At 36.6% G+C, this 22,261-nt stretch overlaps 1 protein-coding gene across 6 annotated transcripts in view; it reads left to right on the plus strand.

Moving 5' to 3' along the window:
• The window catches only part of RAPGEF6 (Rap guanine nucleotide exchange factor 6), a 222,020-nt gene that overhangs the window by 155,991 nt on the left and 43,768 nt on the right, over positions 1-22,261 (plus strand). For 3 of the 6 annotated variants that reach the window (XM_007461757.1, XM_007461753.1, XM_007461755.1), the window contains exons 15-18: positions 288-396; positions 8,462-8,702; positions 16,630-16,787; positions 19,737-19,751. In XM_007461757.1, coding sequence (XP_007461819.1) covers positions 288-396; positions 8,462-8,702; positions 16,630-16,787; positions 19,737-19,751 — 523 coding nt within the window. The remainder of the gene's footprint in view (positions 1-287; positions 397-8,461; positions 8,703-16,629; positions 16,788-19,736; positions 19,752-22,261) is intronic. The other 3 variants (XM_007461756.1, XM_007461758.1, XM_007461754.1) reach the window with 1 other exon arrangement.

The following is a 22,261-nucleotide window of genomic DNA, read 5'->3' on the forward strand; positions in this document are numbered from 1 at the left end:
ACGAACCCATGTCCCCTGCAACGGCAGGCGGACTCTCAACCACTGTGCCCCCAGGGAAGCCCGGGAGTGAACTTTAAAAAAAAATGTTTATAGTAGAGATTTAGGAAAATACCACAATACAGAGAAAAAAAATTAGGTAGTAATTCCACTACTCACAGAGATAACCATTGTTCACACACAGGTGCATTTTATTTAAGTTTTATTTTTTCACCATTAAACTTAAGATTGCAGAAATAACTAATACTGTTTTTGTCTTAATTTGTATTTTTTCAAACACTTTTCTCAAGATAATGGAAGTAAATGGACAAAACTTTGAGAATATAACGTTTGTGAAGGCCCTTGAAATTTTGAGGAATAATACTCATCTTGCACTTACTGTGAAGACCAACATTTTTGGTGAGTTTTGTTGTCAAAAACTATCTGAGCCCTTTTGTTTGGTGATACAAAAGAAAAGAATCACTACAGTGAAAGGGAGGATAGTAAAAATACTTAAAACGTTTCTAAGCTTTTTGAACATTTTTAGGATCTTTAGTGCTGAGATATAGTATTCTATATTCTAGAATTTTTATTTGTATTTAATTATTTTGAAATCTTAGTTTTAAAATAGGTGTACAACTACATTTAGTCATTTATGAAATGTCTACTGAGTATCTATTATGTACTGTACTTTGCCTGGAGATACTGAATGAAACTTAGATTGATCTGAATGAAACTGAGAAGTCATAGTCAGGCTTTTTTTCTCCCTGCTAATGTGCAAATCAGTCTACTTCTAATGTTTTAGCTAGCTTCCTGAAATAATAATATGAATGCCAGATTAGCTGTTTCATGGAAATAAATTGAGTAAAATACTGAATTAATTAATCAGTGAATTGCCGATTTTTAATAATAGTATACCTTTCTTTGTAAAAATATTGATTACTGTTCCTATAGTATGTTTTGATCATGTTACTGTTTGAATGAAGCAAGAACTAAGCTTGTACTTTTAACTTAATCTACTATTTGGGTTTTTGTTTTTTGTTTTTTTTTTCTAACTTTTGGAAGACTGTGACTTAGTTTGATTAGATTTCATAGGATTTTCCCTGAAATTCTGAGAAGGGCAACAGTAAAAAAAAGTGTAGCAATTAAAAACTATCAAAGAAAATTTAAGAGTCCTTATAAAGTAGGAAGGAAAAAAATTTCTCTACATCATTTAGGTTGAAATTTGAGGAATAAGAGTTGAATTTTAAAACTGTGCCTATGGAAAAGGACGTGTGTGTGTGTGTGTTTCCCCCCCACTTTGACTCCTCCTTATCCTGCACTTAGTCATAATGAAAAATGAAACATTTGGTTTTTCACTCTTTTCCCTTGAGTCCCTTTCACTGAATTACATCATGCTAAATCTGGCATATAACAGTGGCAATTTCCAAATATTATATAAGTTTAGCATAGAATAAGTAAGCCTTAACAGTTTTCGGATTTCCTAGACTTTGGACTAGTATCTCGAAATATCAACTTTTGGGTTAAAATAAAAGGATTCTGATTTTGAAAAATATGAAAGCAGAGGTTGCTCTGACACTTAAAGCATATTGTTTAGTCTCTCTATTCAGTTTTTCCAGCTCTGTTTCATAGGGTTCTTTTTTTTATTATTATTTGTTGGCTGTGTTGGGTCTTCATTGCTGTGCATGGGATTTCTCTGGTTCCAGCGAGCAGGGGCTACTCTTCGTTGCAGTGCGCAGGCTTCTCATTGCAGTGGCTTCTCTTGTTGTGAAACACAGGCTCTAGGTGCGCAGGCTTCAGTAGTTGTGGCACGCGGGCTCAGTAGTTGTGGCTTGCGGCCTCTAGAGCACAGGCTCAGTAATTGTGGCACACGGGCTTTGTTGCTCTGTGGCATGTGTGATCTTCCTGAACCAGGGCTCGAACCCATGTCCCCTGCGTTGGCAGGTGGATTCTTTACCAGTGCGCCACCAGGGAAGTACCTTTAAATTTTTTTGTTCCTGGCACATAATAATTACTAAGTAGTATCAAATGTGGTTGTGTATAAAAACATAGAGGTAGTATAATGTAGTGGTTAACAACATGGACCCTGGGAGACAAAATTGATCTGAAGGCTGCAAGAGGAAGAGAAACCACAACCTCCGAACTCTTTGGATGGTGAGAAGCAATTGCCCAGCAGAACCCTAGATTGGATGTTGCAGAGTGTGGGAGTTACGTGGTGCTACAGAAGGGGGCCCGTACCCTCAAGACCTCCTTCCTTGCCCCAGCCAGAGTATAATCAGCCAACATTCTCCCCATGCAAAAAACACCAAAGAGTATCTCAAAGAAATATTAGTAGAAAATTTGTTGAAATGGAGCATTTTAGTCTGGATGTGGTGCCTGGAATAAAGTTCCAGTAACTCTGGCATTATCATGAAGCAAAGTTGAGCGATTAGGTCATCCTGCATGGAATTCACAGTCAGAACACCTACAAAAAGACAAGCTGTGACCAGAAAACAGATTTGTTTAGATGATACTAGGTACTTGGTCATCTTGTGTTAATTAGAACTGACAGCAAGGGATCACCAGTTATAAGAGAACCAGGATTTTTGAGGGGTAATGGTAAAGAACCTAGTAAGTGAGCTTACAGATTTTGGAGAAAATAGTTAATTTGAGGAGGAGAAGAAAACCATTTCTAGAACTCTGCACAAAGAGATTTAAAAATTCATTCCTTAAAACAAGAACAGGATATTTGGAAAAAAGACAGTCACTGAGAAAAATACTTCTTGGGGTTATTTTAAATATGCAAAGACATATTTTAGTAGAAAAGACAGAAACATACAGTAGAAGGAATAGGTAACTTGAGAAAATCAACTTTATAGAGCAAAAAAAGCCAAAATGCAATTGAGCACTATTCCAAGAGATCTAAAAGAAAAAGTGAAGAAGAAAGTATTTAGGAAACAGTGGCAGAGGCCACTCCAGAATGAAAGAAAGATGTGACTCCCAATTCAAAGGACCACCTATAATCTGAGCAAAAGTAGTTTAAAAAACTTGTCTTCTGTTTCTAGTATTGACTGAGAACAACGGAGCTGGCTAGTGAAGAGCTACCTGCCACTGAACAGAGAAGTTAGACCTTAAAGAGGTAAACTGGAGCCATATCTGCCCTGGAGCATTTACCAGTACAGAAAAAGCAACTGAGAGACTGAGATTTTTTGGTAATAGGCTCCCAGGAAAAGGTGAAAGAGTTGGAATCCTGCACTTGTTAAAAGCACAAACTCTGGATGTGTCAAATCCTTTACCACTCATCCTGAGACTGTACCCCTCAAAAGGATGGTTTCTTTCCCAGGGCTATTTTCCCATCCATAGACGTAGCTGAGAGAAGGAGCTGCTGAGAGAAGGTTCGTAGTGTAGAGCCTACCAAAGGCCAGAACACTCTAGCATAACAACATTTGTTCTTGATTGAGAACTTGAGTGTCTAACTCCAAAGAGAATGTGGACTGTACTCTAGGCAACTCAGAAGAACCTCAAGTTTTGACCTGGCCCTAGGTCTCCAGTACCTGGCAAAAGAAAATAGAAATCCTCTTTAGAAGATGCTAGCAGCAGCCTATTATTTGTAAAAATAAGTTTCCAAATACGGAGTCAAACAATCAAACATTGTGAGGCCCTCTTAAAAATCATTTTAAGCCAGAACCAACAGAAACAGAACTGTAGGAGCTCCAGAATATCAAACACAGACTTTAAGGTGCTATTTGATACGTCCTTATGTCCCTGAAGATAAAAAGCAAATTAAGGATTCTAGTTCCAGTTAAGATGGAGTAAACACATGCTATCCTTCATTTCCCACTGAACTCAACAATAAAACTTAAACAAAAATCATGATCCATCTATTTGAGAACTCAGAGAATTCAAAGTACCACCACCAGAAGTAAATTTACCATTTTTTTTTCACTCCAGTATCCCCTGGACTGGACTCAAGGCAGCATGAAACCTGGATGTGAATATTATGGTGCAGACCTAGAAGGACCCTGAAGCAGCCCGACTTAAGGAATGGGAAAGGAAACTCCTAAAGCTCAGACAGAGGGGGAATTCCCACAGATTTTTTTTTTTTCACTCTTGTTTTCTCCATATTCTCAGACCCCAGTCTCCAAGCAATCCAGTGGCATTGAGTGACAAAATGTTCCTCACCCTTTAGTGAAGCAGTGGCTCCAAGAAAACAAAGCCAGTGTCACTGCTTTTTTTCCCCACTCTCTCTGTCCCCCTCTACTTGGGCCCCTAAGGCACTGCAGTGGACAGTTTCTGTCTAGAGGTCCAACAAAGGAGGCCTAAGGAACTAGAAAGTACCAGGTTGATAACTAAGATGGAGAAAACAACCCCATAAAGTTGTTTATGAAATCCTGGGCTCACCCCCATCCTGTAGGTGTGTGAATCTGATCCTATTTAGCATATCATAGACTTTGAGAACTGGCCCAAGCAGACCTCTACTCAGGTCCCAGAGTGACCACTGGGTGGTACAAAGTAGACACATCTGTATAGCACTGCAGAGGCTTTGAAAATTGAACACTGGAACCACAATCCGCAGAAGGCTAAACAAAAATACCAGCGTTTCCCATAGGATGCAAATACGACTCAGAGCAATTTTAACTGTAACAAGGATTTGTCACAGTTTTCTTTGTATTTATTTTGTATGGGGTTTGCTCAGCATTTGAATTTGTACATTGTTCTTTGCTTATCAGTTTTCAAAATTTCATGGCCATTATTAATTACTACTGCCCCTTTTTCTATCCCTCCCATGCGGGAAATCATTTACTTATATGTTAGAAGATTTGCATCCCATCTATCTCTTACATTCTGTTCTGTTCTTTGCATTTTTTTCTTCTTTCAGTTTGGGTATTTTGTAATAACCTGTGTTTAAGAAAGTAATCCTATTTTCTGCTGTATCCAGTCTACTGATAAATGCATGCACTGAATTTAATTTTAGATATTTTTCAGTTCTGGAATATCCACTTGAATCTCCAGTTCTCTGTTGCACTTCTTCATCTTTTTCTTCATCTTTTCATCCATTTTATCTGTTTTCCTCTATGTTTTTTAATATATTTATAATGGTTATTATAAAATCCTTGTGTGTTAACTCTAACATTTGGATTATCTTTTATTCTGTTTTTCCCTCTGGCTATTTTCTTTGTGAGTCTTAAAATTTTTATTGTATGCTGTACTTTGCATATAAAGGAACCTTAGTAGTGAAATTAGTATTTTCTCACAGATAGGATTTGCCATTTCCTCTGTTTAATCACATAGGGTAAGGAGAATTGAGCTGGGTCAGGCTGGGTTGCAGAATTACTTAGACTGTGTCCATTGGGTTTCAAGTTGAGAGACTTGTCATGTGCTTGATGTAGGCCCCTCCTCTAATGGAACTTTGTCTCTAACCACTGAGAGATTGTGGGAAATTTCACTCTGCTTATTCAACCTTGTCCTCCTACCTCCTCCCTCACCTCCAATCTCTTGATTCAGAATCTGGTACCTTTCTGTCTCCTTTTTTTGTAAGTTTTTCCCTTCAGAGGTTTTGAGCTTAGCTCTTTAGCCTCCCACCCCGAGCAGATAAATCTGTTGTGTGTTTGTTGGAAGTCTCTCCCTGTTGTGTGACTTTGTCTCCTGAGTACCATGAGATTCTAAGAAATTTCCAGCCTCATGCCTTGTCTTACTAATAGAGATATCTCATGAAGAAAAGTGACACTGCTTTGGTGCCTCTCTGTATTCCAGTTTTCTTGCCAGTACTCGCAGCCATCAAAACTTCTCTTTCCTCTAGTAGAGTCCTTCTACCTGAGCCTTGCCTTCTGTTTATATTTAGATCAGCAAATGTCCCCAGAGAAGAAAACAGCTGGCAATCTCAGTTTACCCTCTTCCTGCTCTGGAGTTTTTATTCATCCATTCCTCTTACTTTTCACAACTTTCTAACATCTTTAAAAATCCCACCACTCAGATAATTTTATTATTAACATTTTAATTGTTTAATAAAAGTAATACATGCATGTTTTGCAAATTACAATACTAAAGAAAGACACTCAGTGGGACCATATTGTGTACAATATTCTATACCTTTCCACAGCAGTTCATACAGGTGTACTTCTTGTGTAATTGTTATTGCATCGAATTCCATCACACTATTATCATAATCTATCGATCTGATGTCGTATTGATGGTTGTTTTAGGTTGTTTATAGTTTTTGCTATTTACAATGATGTAATAATCCTTTGTAATAATCCTTTGTTTTTATAGATATAGCTATAAGATAAATTCCTCACAGTGGAATTACTTTTATAGTTACTGCGGTTTTACTTTCTCAAAGTTTCCCCAATCTATGTACGCTTCATTCATCAATGTATAAGAATGCCTCTGCAGTGGGTATAATCAACTTTACAGTTTCTGATATAGTCTTTAATAATGAAGGAAGTTGAGCACTTTTTTTATGTGCTAACATTCTTCTTTATGAACAGTCTTCATTTGTCCATTTTTATGTTGAGTTATTCATCTTTTATTGATTTGTTTGAATGCCTTATAAATAAGTAACAATATCTCTTGGTCTTAAGGGTTGCAAATTTTTTCCCCAGTTGTCTTTTGACTTTCCTTGTTTGTTCATTTGTTTTGGGTTGTGTGTGTAAATACATATACACACATACATATATGTAGAGAGAAAAACCTTTAATCTTTGTGTAGTCAAATTTATTAAACATTCCTTTTATTAATTCTTGGACACCTTCATTTTTGGTTCATATATTATATCTGATATTGATGTTTAATGGTATTGTAATTATATTTGCTTACCGACATTAATTTTTGTCCCTCACTATTTTTTTTTAGTTTAACACAATCATTTCTTTATCTACAAATCACAAGCTCTGCAGATTTTTACTTAAATACACAAGTCCAGTGAAGTTACAAACTACTTTTTACACTCTTGAGTCACCTTACATACACACTGCAGCCAGGGATATCTGCTGCCCAGAGATTTCCTGTTGCTCTTAACAGAAAATTCAGACACCTTACCATAGCATTATCAAACCCTTTCTCTACCTTGTTCTTCAGTCATCTTCATTTTCTTGAATTTTCCTTCTACCACAGGTACTTTAAACTTGAGATTTCCTGTACCTAGAATTAATACTTCTTCCCCCTTTGCCTAGTTAAAATCAACTCACTTTACTGATCTCTTCTTAACACAGTGACTTAATGAAGGACAATTTTCCCTTTCTTGCTCTCTTAACTAGTTCCTCGCATTATGTTCTCTCCATACCATATATCTTTGACTGACTATGTTTCACGACAGGAGGGATCTGCAAACATCTAGCATAGTGCTTGACGTGTTCATAGGTCAGTAAATATTTTTTGAATGGATGAGTATCTTGATTTTAGCTCAAAAAAGCATTTTTATTTTTACCACGTAGCTTAAAATAAAGGGAAATTTTTTAAGACGACTGAAAAAATTTACTGTATTTTAATCAAGCAAGGATTTCCGTTATCTTGAAGACAGAAACTGTGCTTTTCTTTTTTTTTTTTTTTTTTGCGGTACACGGGCCTCTCACTGTTGTGGCCTTTCCTGTTGCGGAGCACAGGCTCCGGATGCGCAGGCTCAGCGGCCATGGCTCATGGGCCCAGCCGTTCCGCAGCATGTGGGATCTTTCCGGACCGGGGCACGAACCCGTGTCCCCTGCATTGGCAGGCAGACTCTCAACCACTGCGCCACCAGGGAAGCCCAGAAACTGTGCTTTTCATAAGCTTGCCTGGATCTAGGCAAAGAGATTGCTGGAAAGGCAAATACCCCACTGTGCTTGTACTTTCCTTAGGGATGAAGTATAACTCACTAGACTTAGGATTGATAGAAAGTTATCTACAAATGCTTGGTTTTTTACTTCAGGCCGCTGTAGTGAATGCTTAGTAGCTTTCACTCTACAGAATTAAGTCTCACAGATGTTACCTTGAGGAAAATGTCATATATTACAAAATTTAGTACTGTTTGTTTCTGGTAAAAGCAGGTCCAGCAGAGCTCTTCCCATTTTGTTGATGGCTAAATTTTACAAAACAGGGCCTGGCTTATAGTACCTACATCTCATCTCAAATGATAAGGGATAACATATAAATAATAGAATCTAAATATCTATTTCTATAAAGTCTGGGTTGATTAGCAATTATATTATACTGCTTATTACCTAAATAGGAACCTTGGGCTTTTGAAACATTCTGGCAATCTGCCTGCTTCATTTTTGTTTTCCCCAATGAATTTCTTTTATCACTGTTGGACAACATCATAAGTACAGTCAGGTATAAAAGCTGAAAAATGGATATAGCTGATTAATAGAGGGTGAGTATAAATTTTGTAATGAAATAAGTTTTAATGGGTGAGGCTGTGAAAGGCCCAGTGATAGAAAGCAACTATGTTTATTTTTTAAATTTGTTGTGGATATAAAAACTTTCTAATGAGAAGAAAAGAAATGACAGTTTTATTTATTTATTTCTACAGTGTTCAAAGAGTTACTTACTAGGACCGAACAAGAGAAATCTGGTGTTCCTCATATTCCCAAAATTGCTGAAAAAAAAAGTAATCGCCACTCAATCCAGGATGTACCAGGAGATATTGAACAGACATCACAGGAGAAAGGAAACAAGAAAATAAAAGCAAATACTGTTTCAGGTGGAAGAAACAAAATCAGGAAAATTTTGGATAAAACACGATTTAGTATCTTGCCTCCAAAACTGTTTAGGTAGGTAACAGCAATCTTAGTCATGTAGGCATTTTCCTATTGACTGTAAAGATTTTTGTGGGAGAAGGGAAGTTTTGGGTCAGTTTTGTCTTTTATACAACTATTGCATCATAAAATCTACAAGCAATCCATAAATAAGTAAGAGTAAATTCTAAATGTCTCCTCATCACTTCCAAGAAGTTACCATTGTTAGATTATGTATTCTTCCATTAGCCTTGTTTTGAATTTTAGAAAAGATTGCTCATTTTATTCTATGAAATCTTTTTTTGTATATTTTTGGTCCAATATCAGTCCCTTGATCTACAAATTTGGACACCTTAAAACTTGGGACATATTCACTGATACTATTTTTTTGTCTTTTTTAAAAATATTTATTTATTTATTTTTGGCTGCATTGGGTCTTTGTTGCTGCATGTGGGCTTTCTCTAGTTGCGGCGAGCGGGGGCTACTCTTTGTTGCAGTGTGTGGGCTTCTCATTGCGGTGGCTTCTCTTGTTGTGGAGCACAGGCTCTAGGCACACGGGCTTCAGTAGTTGTGGCACGCGGGCTCAGTAGTTGTGGCTCGCGGGCTCTAGAGTGCACGCTCAGTAGTTGTGGTACACGGGCTTAGTTGCTCCGTGGCATATGGGATCTTCCTGGACCAGGGCTTGAACCCATATCTCCTGCATTGGCTGGTGGATTCTTAACCACGGTGCCACCAGGGAAGCCCTGTTTTTTTGCCTTTTAAATCATCTTTCTCTTATTGCACTATTTATTCCCTCCTGAATTCTAAAGCTGACCTTTTTAATCAAATTTATTTCTATTTTCAAAATGAAATGTCACCAAAACTGAGTAAAACTTCAGGAACTTAAATGCAAATTAAGGCCTGTAAAATACTGATAAAATGAATACAGGGTCATGACTTGGAATTACTCTAGTATATATTATATCTGTGTATATTTTATATTATCTGCTTTCTAAAGTAATCACAAACGTTTTAATCAAATACAGTACTTAGCACATACTAGTCACTCAGTATTTGTTGAATTAAGACAGTAAATCAGTGGAGGGGGGAAGAAAACATATTCAAAGAAAATACTTAATTTGGGGCTCCTGAGAGTTTTTGGCACTGTTCCAGATGATAATTATAGAGCTGGGAAGAGGTAGTCCCTGCCTTTAAGGAATTCATAGTAGGAACCCTTTATTCTTCACACATTTATTATAAAATAGGCACAATATCCAGAGACAGAAATATTGAAAGTAGAACAAGTTTCTTGCCCTGCATGAGTTGATCATCTAAAAGGGAAAACTAGGCAAGTAGTCCATTACAGGGTGATAAATGTTTTGATGCGTACAAAGGCAGGAGCAAGCTTGGTAGTTTTGAGTAGACTGTGTTTCTCAGTGCACACCTAAAGTTGAAGCATGATAGATAGGTAAGTGAAGGATTTTGAATATTCTGCTAAAGATATGGACTTCACCATGTCATAATAGGGAGCTATCAAAGGCATATGATGTGGTAAGATTTGTGGTAAGATCTTTTAGGAAGATCTCTCTTTTAGCTGTGTTAGTTATTTGGGGTTGAAGGTGGAGCACAGTGTAGCAGTAATAGCAAGGCAATTAATTAGAAGGCAACTTGGAACAAGGTGGATGTCAGCTCTCATCTTTTAATTAAAGATCTCAAGAATTTCCTGATCAGAAAATGCTCTTCTTCATGAGTTTTTATTTTCAATTCAGGGAAACATGTTTATTCTTCATTTAATTTGGGGCTCACGGAGGATTGAAACATCCTGAGCTGTATTCATAATGTCTCTCATTTCTATAAAGTTTATTACTCATTCCTTTTTGGGTGAACTGTTCTCCTTGAGGGTTATAAAATATCATAACTTTAAAATAGCAAGATTCTTTTAATATAGAGCATACTGTAGTATGACAGCAGCATGGCAAACACTGTAAGAATAGGCTTGTTCTCACAAATGAGAATTGAATTAAGGAAAATATTAGAGGAACCAGCCCACACTGAAGAGGTTGGGGACAGTTTTGGATGACAGGAAGGCTGCATGAAGGCACTGAGGAAAAGAGAAAGGAATGGAGGACCAGAAGGCAGAAAATAGTTCACAGGGGTAGTTCCTCAGGAGGTAATGCCCTGAGTTCCATTTCCAGAAAACCTTGGGTGTTTGGTCTGGAATACATGTATCTCCTTTAACAGGGTCTCATTTTGAACACATTGTGGCACAGTTGTGACATGTGTCATGAAAAGCCAGAGAACACTGTGATTGCAACTGACTTTAGCTTGTTCGTGTCACATTTCACCCAGCTATATTCAAGTGTCAGGCATCTAAATCAATATCTCATCTCTATAATGTTTCCTTCAGGAAGTGAAAATTGGTTACTCCAGTTGGATTCTATCTTTGCTTACAGCAGGAGGCAGGAAATTGAGGTAGCCAGGAGCAATTAAATTTTCAAGCATTATTTCTTTATATTAGGACCTCCCAAAATGAAAGATCTAATAAAAATTGTTTTACTTAAACTCAGAGGGAATTTTTTGTTGTTGTTAGCAAGCATTTATTGTCTCCTTTGTGGCAGCAGGAGGCTGTTGGCTGTGAATACAAATATGAATAAAATGCTGCCCTTTGGGAGTTAATATTAAACTGGTTATCTCTTCTAAACATAATGCTAATAATTTTATAAATTATATTTTATATAAATAATTATATACATACCCAAAAAAACAAAGTATTTTACGGTTTTCTACTGGACCCTATCTTGCAGAGAGAACGAATTTGTCATTTTACAATTTAGGCTGGCTACTTTGCATTTTTGAGAATGTGTGTTATTTCTTGGCACTAAATCATTCCAAATGAATTCAGACAATCCCTTTTGCTACACACACACACACGCACACACACACCACTAGACGTTCAGTAGAAAAACAGGCAGAGAACATGAATCAGATGTTCTGAATCAATAATAATCAAGGATAAGGAATTCCCTGGCTGTTCAGTGGTTAGGACTCAGTGCTTTCACTGCCATGGGCCCGGATTCAATCCCTGGATGGGGAACTAAGATCCCGCAATCTGTGCAGCAACGCCAAAAATTAAAATAATAATAATAATCAAGGATACACAGTTTTAAATGGAATATTGTTTGTTTCACCACAGGTTGTTAGAATAGTCAGTTTCTGAATTGATAACACAAGAGAGATAATAAGCTCAGATTGCTGTGGGAACATAAAATGATGCGACCTTTCTATAAAGCATTTGGGCCTTTTAGTAAGAGCTTTAAAAATGTTCATAGCTTTGATTCAGTAATTCAGTTTCTGATAATAATTAGATGAAGATTTATATACAGATGTTCTTAGTAATATTCATAATAAAACAAAATTGGAAAACCCTAAATGTCCAATTGCAAAAGACTGGTTAAATAAATTGTGCTATTTACCATGAAATGACTAGAAGGAAGAAGGTTGATTGTGGTTTCCTCTAAGTAGCTTTATAGGTAAATTTTCCATTTCTTGCTTGTTTTTTGTATTTAAAAAATTTTTTGGTTTGAATATTTTTTAATTGAGAAAAAAAATTTTTTTTTTTTTTTGCGGTGCACGGGCCTCTCACTGTTGTGGCCTCTCCCATTGTGGAGCACAGGCTCAGCGGCCATGGCTCACGGGCCCAGCCGTTCCACGTGTGGGATCTTCCTGGACCGGGGCACGAACCCGTGTCCCCTGCATCGGCAGGCGGACTCTCAACCACTGTGCCACCAGGGAAGCCCGAGAAAAATTTTTTATGAGTTTAATTCCACAATTTCTCGATGGCTCCTATGTGTCAGGACTCTTTGGACAGGGCACTTGGCTCTGCCGTTTGCAGCACCCACTTTAAGAGTAGGGCATGAATTTTCATAGAAATACTGTAAGAGAGAATGTCCACATCTGTGAGAGGAGTAAAGAAAATGAATGTAAGGAAGGAACCAATAGTTGAGATAAGAATAGGTAATTCCCCGAATCCCTAACCATGACATAATTTTAAAATGAAAGAATACTCCTGAAAATTAGAAGTGGAAAAAAAAAAAAACTAATTGATTTTGAATAACATCTGTAAATTAAGACATAGCGATGTGGAATTTCTTGACCTGGAAATATTTCACAATTCAGGAAATCTGAATCATAGCTTTTGTTTTCTTTCATCATGGATTGTCTAAGTATATAATTCATTGTTACAGTCCCAGAAGTAGACTGCCTTGTTTGCTTATTAGGAATTATTTTTTTCTTTCCATTTCTTGTCAGCATTCTTTCCTTGTTTGCTTTTAATATTGGGATTATTTTTTATTTGCATATTGGTGATATTTATGCAGCCTTTTTAGTTTCATGTAATGAAACTAAAATATACTTTTTTTCTAAGTAGATTCAGTATCAGGAATTATTGAGGAACTTTTCACAACTATCTTGTTTCTGTTAGTGCATCACCTTGTTAGGAGACTGTTTTGGTAAGAAATGACATAATTATTTGCAAATAGGCTTTATAAATTCAGCTTCCAAGCAAGCATGAATATGTTGTCAATTAGATTATTTCATTAATGTCATAGCAAGGGTTGTACATAACATTAGTATAGTTTTCATTTATATATGTTCTCACCTTAATTACCATGAATTTGTAACCAGCTTTATATTATTTTAACTGTGCAATGTCATAGCTATTGCTTATTAAAAAGCAGAGGTAGGGCTTCCCTGGTGGCGCAGTGGTTGAGAGTCCACCTGCCGATGCAGGGGACATGGCTGTGTGCCCCGGTCCGGGAAGATCCCACATGCCGTGGAGCGGCAGGGCCCGTGAGCCATTGGCCGCTGAGCCTGCGCGTCTGGAGCCTGTGCTCCGCAATGGGCGAGGCCACAACAGTGAGAGGCCCGCGTACTGCAAAAAAAAAAAAAAAAAAAAAAATAGCAGAGGTAATGCTAAATAACCAGTAAGAGAGGTAAAGACTTTTAGTATTTCATGCACTTCTGAGTCTCTATAGTAAATTCCAGATTATTGCAAGTGACAGCCAATTCTCTTTAATAAAATTGTAACTTTTTAACATTGTTAAGGTTGTTTCGACTTTGGTTATTAGTAGGACCACATAATCTTTTTAACAGTTTGCTTCCTTGGATTTATTTACCTGACTCTCTGTGTCCAAAATCTAACTGGCAGGTTTGTTTTCAAAAATCAAAGAAAGACTTGCATTTTTAAAAATCTTTATTTTTTATGTAATATGAATTGTTGCCAGAATAGTTACAAAGCTATAAATAAAATATGTGAGAAAGCCCCCCTCCTTTTTTTCTCTTACCTAATCTTAAAGCATTTAGCGCTGATCTTTAGGAATACACACCTAATTATAAGGAACCGGGACTTCCCTGGCAGTCCACTGGTTAAGACTTCGCCTTCCAATGCAGGGAGTGCGGGTTCGATCCCTGGTCGAGGAATTAAGGTCCCCCATGTCTCTCGGCCAAAACAGCAAAACATAAAACAGAAGCAATATTGTAACAAATTCAGTAAAGACTTTAAAAATGGTCCACATCAAAAAAATCTTTAAAAAAAAATTATAAGGAACTAACTTAACATAAATAAAAATTTCTTGTCAAATAAAATATTCCCTTTGCTTTATCTGTAAGATTAGACTGCATTCTCTTCCCCAGGAAAGCGTTTCCTCTTTCTGTAGTGCCTTTACCTGTTGTACCTACCCTGTCCCCCTCTGTTTCTCAGTGTGAATTGTGTAAAATCCTTCCTAGGTATGTATTATTCTATTTTTTTTTTTAATATACATAAATTTATTTTATTTTTGGCTGCATTGGGCTTCGTTGCTGCATGTGGGCTTTCTCTAGTTGCGGCGAGCAGGGCTACTCTTCGTCACGGTGTACAGGCTTCTCATTGCGGTGGCTTCTCTTGTTGTGGAGCACAGGCTGTAGGCACGCGGGCTTCAGTAGTTGTGGCTCACGGGCTCTGGAGTGCATGCTCAGTAGTTGTGGCGCACGGGCTTAGTTGCTCCACAGAATGTGGGATCTTCCCGGACCAGGGCTGGAGCCGTGTCCCCTGCATTGGCAGGTGGATTCTTAACCACCGTGCCACCAGCAAAGTCCCTGTATTATTCTATTTTAATTTCAGTAAAAGTACTACTATCTTCTTAAAAGTAGGAATCCTGTTTTCCTCTGTGCCACAGTGCTCACCTACATTACCTAATTTAATCTTTGCCATAGTCCTGGGGGAATGATAGTATTATTCACAATTTTGGAGATAACCAAGGTTCAGAAACAGAAAGAAATTTCCCTGAGGTCACACAGCTAATAACCCAGGTCTGTCTGACATAGGTTGCTCTTGACACACTTATCTTTGCTTTTTTCCATGTCTTCATGCTTCTCCCTGACTTCTCTCTGTCTTGTCCTGGCTCTTATCCCTGTCTGGCTCCTAACAGTCCTTTAGCTGTTTATTTAACAGTCCTCTAAACTCCATCTTACATAGTTTCCTAATCTGCATGCATCCTATTTTTAACTCCTAACATATTCAGGAAGTATCCCATATCACTCAGACCTTATTAATCCATCCCAAGATAATAGGTAAGTATTCTGTGATAACTGTTTGTATATATAGCAAATACTGGGTAGAATGCTACACTGAAAAAAATATAGGTGGGAATTAATATTAACCTAAAGCATTGGTTTTAACCAGTTAAAACCAGTGCTTAGAACTAAGTGGTATTTTGGTTGTTGGTGCTGACGGAAGTCTTCATTGCCGTCCTATGTTTGTATAGGATTGTTTTGCTTATCGTATGTTTTATAGAACTTTTGGGGATATCTAAACCTTAAGTAACAGGGTTACATTTATTTGTTATTTCTTCTCTTAAATGGTTTTAGAATTGCCTATTTAACACCTCTAAAATATTTTAAAGAAAATATTATATTTGCTTAAATATGGCCCTTTAATTGCTATTTGTTTTTGAAACCTTTACAGGCAGTTAACTTTCGATGACTTGCTTTCTGCTTTGGTTTTGATGTTCTCATCTAGGGAACAGCCAAACAACTAGACTTGAGAGATCACACAAGAAATAATATACCCTTAGAATAAACTAGACACTGTAAAATTCTTTTTCTTCTATTTGCATTTTTGGTCCTCTTTTTCCTTCTCCTTTCTATTTGTCACATATTGCTCTTGTTGTTTGTTGCAATTTTCTGTGTCGTCTTCCTATTTTCTTTTCTCTGTACTTGCTGGTTTGAGCAGTTCGCAGGTTACTCATATGTTTAATGACCTGTCTTATTTTGTCACTTGAACGAGGCCCCCTTGTTTTCTACAACCTGGCATATTTTTGGCTTGGGTTCACACCCAACTCCATCCTTTGCCTAGAAGGTTGCCAGCTTTTCGGTCAAGAGGATGAACCTTGCTGCAGCCCTGTGCATTGTTGTTTATATATATTAGTGTCTAATGAAACTGGCAGACCTCAAGGACTCCCCACTCAGGTTCATTTTCTCTACCAAAACCAGCAGAAACTAAATATGAAATACAAACATTACAATGTACATTCCCCCCTTGAACAATGCAGGGGTTAATTCATGTAAAATTTATAGTTGGCCCTACATGTCTGTGGTTCCTCACATCTGCGGATTCAGCCAACCATGGACCATGTAGTACTGTAGTATTTACTCCTATTGAGAAATATCCGTGCATAAGGGGACCTGCTTAGTTCAACCTGCATTGCTCAAGGGTCAACTGTAGTAGAATTACCTAGATGTATAAGTTAAATTTTATTTGAGTGTAACTGTTAAAAAACACTTTATTGCCATTTTCATGATTACACTTGTCTTATTTTTTAAATTGCTGTACTATTTTAAAATCATTACTTTGAATTGGTCCTATTATGCCTTAGTGCACAGATAACAGAAATGTTTACTATTAAGACCCCTCAAATACTTTAAAGTGATATATTACATTCTTTTGAAGTGATGTAGGCCTGAGCCAATCACAGGACGACAGCATTGTGGGAACGAGACACTGTAGGCACAGTTTGGCCATAATGCCTATCCCTGGAACACTCTCATCCAGCAGCCCCGATCTCCTGCAGCCTACCACCAGCATGTTGGATTTTTCTAATCCCTCAGGTAATTTTTGTTTATTTTATTCAGCCATGTTGGTACCAGATAGATAAATAGGTGGTTGAGCCTTGTGCAACAATTACTGGATTTGCTTGCAGTTCTCTTTTCTCACCTCTATATTTTGACTTAATGCAAAAAAGCTAAAGAGAACTTTATGTCTTTTTGTCAACTGGAGTGGTGGTACTTCCATTATGAAAGAGAAGTACGTTATCTGTTGGTAACCCTAATCAGAGCAATGGAATGAAAGCAGAGATACTTCTTCTTGGTCAAGAGACATGTTACCCAGAATGTGGAAAGAAATAAGACAGATTATTTTAGTCTAAGTTGTCTCACTTACCTTCCTCTGTGATGTACAGAAATGTCTTAGTAGTTTTCTAGAAATACTGATTTTTCTCTCCACCACCTGAAGCTAAAGTTGTTTTTGTTATATACAGTATTGTTAATTAAAGTACTATATCATCTTTTTCATTGGTGTTCAGACTTTCATTGTGGGACATCGTTTATTTTTCTGCATCTGTTCATGCTCAGAGGCAGAAATTGTCATCTAACTATGTAACTTCAAAGGAACACTTTGAAGAATTAGTTATATATCCACCATTTGAATGGATTTGAGATGGCTTTAAGTAAAAGACACATACAGTTAAAAACTGAAATATATACTTGGGTCCAAGGAGAGGAGGGAAAAATACACCTCTACAAAAATGTGTCCATTTGCTTAATCTTTTGTTAGGTTTTCTGTTACATGCAGCTAAGCCCATTTCTACTTGATAAAATTGTCAAAAGTTTATAAGCCAAATTTCTTGCTGTGGTAAGTGAGAGCTTTCATAAACTCACCACTACTTATATCTCCAGTCTCAGGTTTCAACATTTTAACCAATCCATTCTCCAAATTTTATAACAATATAAAAGGTGCTCTTATAAAATTAAAAAAAAAAAACCCTCTACAAAGATGCGCATAGTTGTGATTCAGCTTCAGTTTTGACGCTAAATCTCTTTCAGCTAGTGGGAGAAGGGAAGAACTCAATTATATAAATCTCAGTATTAGATAGGAGGAAGTATAAATGTAGTAGTAAAGTTTATGTTTTAATACAGCAACATAAATTTAAAATGTAAGGCATAACATAAAAGCACAGTAGAAAGTTGTTCTGCACATTGTTTCTTCCTTTTTATTTCAGTTGCTTCTTCCCCTCTTTAGAGAGATTCCTAAACCCAGTAATCTGTCTTTGATACACCCTACCCTCTACGTGACTGCCAGTGTTATTTCTAGAGTGAAGGTTTCGATGCGTTGTTACTTGGCTTAGAAATTTCTAGTGATTTCTATTAGTTCCGGGTTCAGTCATGAGATAGAAACGACTCCATATGTTTAATATCAGAAATTGTTACCAAGTATAAAGTAAAGTGTTCTATGTAAAAAGGTAAAAAAAGCAAGCACTAAGGCATCACAGGAAACTGCAAACTGGATTCAGCTTCTGGCACTTGAAAGAAATGCCACTACCAGGGTGAAGGAGTGTTGCTTGAGTGATACTAGAGCCAAATACCCACAAGTAAGAACATAAAGCAGCAAGTCTCTTCTTCCTCTAACCTTGCAGTCTACCTCTGGTGCCCTTTTGTGGCAGAACCTAAGAGGGAGACAGTTGGCAAAGAAGAAATGTGGTTTGCAGAGTCCCAGCCACATTGTGGCAGGGCAGCATGGGTTTGGAGCCTAAAGACAATAACTTAATAACTGTTGGTATCCAATTTTTAAAGCATAATTATCAACCCCTTTTCTAGCCTCCTGTTCTGCCATTCTCCCCACTGTTGCCTCTTCTGTCTTTCCTGAGTATGGCATGTACCTTCAGAACTCTCTTTGCCCATGTTGTCTGCCACGTTTGGTGTTTTCTCCCTGCATATCCCATGAAATGTTTCTTATTCCTCAATGCTGAACTCAGTTGTTACCTCTTCTGGGAATCCCAGGTCCCTCTGATGCAGAATCAGTATCTCTTTTCCCAGAAATCTCTAGCACATTTTCATTGTCTCTCTTACATTGCTTGTCACGTGGTAGCATGGGAATTTATTTCTGTGTCTGTGTGTGTGTGTGTGTTCCACAGCAGTACTTCTTACACTATGTTCACAAATAAAATATTTAAGCCCTACAAAAGCACAAACTAAATATGCATCTGTACTTTCGTAAGACAAGTATTTAGGGATATATGATTTATAGATTGATTGACTTATGATTATTGATTTATGGCTGTATTTTTGCCACTGGCATATTTAGAAGTGTGGCTGGGTTGCAGGGTGGGTAAGGGATGGGTAGAAGGGAAGAGGAGAGAGAGAAGAAGTTGGGAATTTAGCTGGGGGAGAGAAAGGAAGAGAGAGGTTGGAATTACTAAAATTCAGAAACTAAGCCCCATGGCACTGAAATTCTTATCTCTGAAGAGGATGTACTACTCAACTTGATTTCAGATTGATTGCATAATTCTCTCAATGAAAACATGTTGAAAGGGCTGAAGATGCCCTTTTAAAATCTATTCAGAGAAGGTCAGTCTGCAAAGCTCAGTATGTAGCCTTTGTCCATAACAGCAATATAAATGAACACATACAAGATAGGAATTTAACTCAAAATTATATTTTTAAACCCCCAAATGAGCAACTTTACAAAAGGCTTTCTGCCGTGCTATTTGTATTTATGTTGAATAAAATATTTATTACCAATTAATTCCAAATTCAGCTCCATAAATCATATATGGCAGCACTGAATTTTAGATTAGCTGTGTACATCACGTATGTATATTGTAGTACATGTGTGACGTCAGCCAAGTTTGACTAACTTTTATCAGTCTACATCTCAGTTATATTTTTGCTGCATGTTTTAAATTGTTATTAGAAAGTAAGGACAAAGCTACAGAACTGTTTAATAGTTTGCTTTTGATTGCTGACTTTTTTATGGTTTTGCTTTGTTTTTGCTGCCTACAGCTGTTGGTTTTTACTGTAAGTATCTTGAAGACTATGGTATTTTATTGCTTATGTTTGTATGCAGTATTTTACTATATTTTTAAAAGTCAAATAATACAGAATTGAATGAAATAGGAAGCAGAACTTTTCTGTACACTTACAAGGTTGCCAGTGTAAACTGGTGTGTATTCTTTCAGTCATTTTCTTTGAATATATATGTTTTTATACTCATAGAATTAGAGTATACATGCTATTTTGTAACTTGTGAAAAGTATTTTCAGAATTTTTGGACTTAATGTGAGATGAGGCCTAAAAGAAGAATTCAGAGTATAGCTAAAAGGATTTTAAAACTGAATTTTTTTTTCTGAGTCTTCATATGGAACTTTTTGCTTACTCTTTTTTATTTAATAGCACAAACTTTTTATTTGACTTCGTTAATATTTAGTAAACTTCAAATTCTTTTTGCATTGCAAGTATTTTAACTAATTTTTAATTGTAAAGGAACATATATTAAAGTTTTTATTTGCAGAGAGAGGATAAAATATAAAAGTCTCTGCTTTCCAGAATTAACAAATTGTTCATTTACTCCTACATCCTTCCAGAAATTTCAGAGCACATAGAACGTGTGTATCGTTTCCTTCACCCCAAATGATATAATTTTTTTCCACTTAGCCCATTTCATTTAGTAATATACCGTAAATACCTTTCTGTATCAGAATGTATTCTACCACAGTTTTTTGAACATCTGATAGCGTTGTTTAACCAGTCCCCTTTTAGTGGATGTTTGCAGCGTTGCCTAAACCTCTGTGTTTACATATCTTTACATGTTGTAGGTTTGCATTATTGATATATTTTTAATTTTGTCAAGATTTTTGTGGAAATTTGCTTTCTTGTTGTATAAGTATCTATGAAATATTATCTGTTTTGCCTCTTGGCCTGCAGAACATAAAATATTTGCTGTTTGACCCTTTGTAGAACAAGTTTGCCAGTTCTTAAACCATACCATTATACCATTACCCTGTGTTTGCTTTGTGAACTTTTTACTATACAGATTGTCTTATTTACTTGATTATTGTCTTTCCTTGAACCACCACTTACTCTCTTGAATATAAGCAAATCTCTGCAAGCAGAGACTTTGTCAATCTCATTTATTACTTCATCTTCATCACCTAGAACACTAATGATGTATAAGTGGCACTCCTTAAATATTTGTATAGTGATTAACAATTTAAAGCAGAATGAAGAGGCAGTCTTCTGCTTTTGTTAAATGATCATCTTAAATACCTAAAAAGTTCTTCTATTTTTAGTGTAATCTCAGGGTCAAAACATGTATCCTTCACTTATCTTATTTTTAAATTTTATTTATGAGAGATAGTTAACACTCTAGAAATTTTGCACTTGGGTTGGAAGTCCAGGTATCTGAATTTCAGTTCTTGAATTCATTTACCTATTATGTAAGAATTTTATTATGGAATATGAATCATAAGACTGATAAATGCTGTACTGCTTCAAGATTCTTTTTAAATGTCTGTTTTGCTTACAGGATTATATTTTTATATGCATTCTAGCTTTGTGCCTAAAATTTGAAATGTTTAGATCATTTTTTCTTCTTGATTCAACTTTATTCTAACTTCATATTTACCATTCATCTAAACAATTAACATTTGAGTGTCTGCCATGTGCCAAGTATTATGTTTGGCATGTATGATGTTCTCCTGCTAACACACGTTTGTAAAGAAAATATATGTGTTATACAGGTAGCAATTATAAAATGGAAAAAGAGGTTTACATTGACACTGATATCTGCACGGAGAAATTTTTTCCTCCAGTGTCTCTGAAAATGTGCTCTGAAATGGTTTTCTAATTTGGCATTTATTATCTTGGTGAATTCACCAGGTTTGGGTTATGGAGTACCGTTTGGATAATTCCGTTTGCAGATCTGTTCTAGAGCTACCCATTTATGATGCCTGAATCCCACTTACATGACTGTATGACAGTTTGTCCTTTGCATGTGAAACAACTGGTTTTAACAGAGTATGAATTTAACAGAGTGTAACAGAGTACAGTGTTTAGCAGGATACACAAGATACAGACATCTGTTCCTTTGCAGATGTTATAGTATGTTAGCAGCAAGAGAAATGTATGCAAATTCCCCACCTGTCTTTGTGAATAAATTTCTCTGAAGAAATTAATAAAAGGGATCAGAACATCTCCCCATTCCTTCCAGGTCAGCCAGCTCTGCTGGCTGAGGCTCAGCCCCCAAAGACCTAGTAAACAAATCCAAATCTAGAGTCCTGGACAACTGAGACCTATTTTTGTGAAGAGGGTAGGAACAATACAGATAATAATAGTAGTTGTTTGACACCTTTTATAGAGTTAAAAGGGATAATGAAACTGTTCTGTCCAGTATCTTTCTTTTGGAAAACTGAAATTTCCAACTTCTTGCATTTTCTCGCCCAGAGTAGAGAAGCGTCTCGTTCGCATGGATTAAGACCCTACATTATGCCTTGTAGACTTAGAAACCTGATAATGTCAGCAACATGCTG

Source organism: Lipotes vexillifer, unplaced genomic scaffold, assembly GCF_000442215.2.
Source record: "Lipotes vexillifer unplaced genomic scaffold, Lipotes_vexillifer_v1.1 scaffold724, whole genome shotgun sequence".
NCBI classification, from domain to species: domain Eukaryota; kingdom Metazoa; phylum Chordata; class Mammalia; order Artiodactyla; family Lipotidae; genus Lipotes; species Lipotes vexillifer.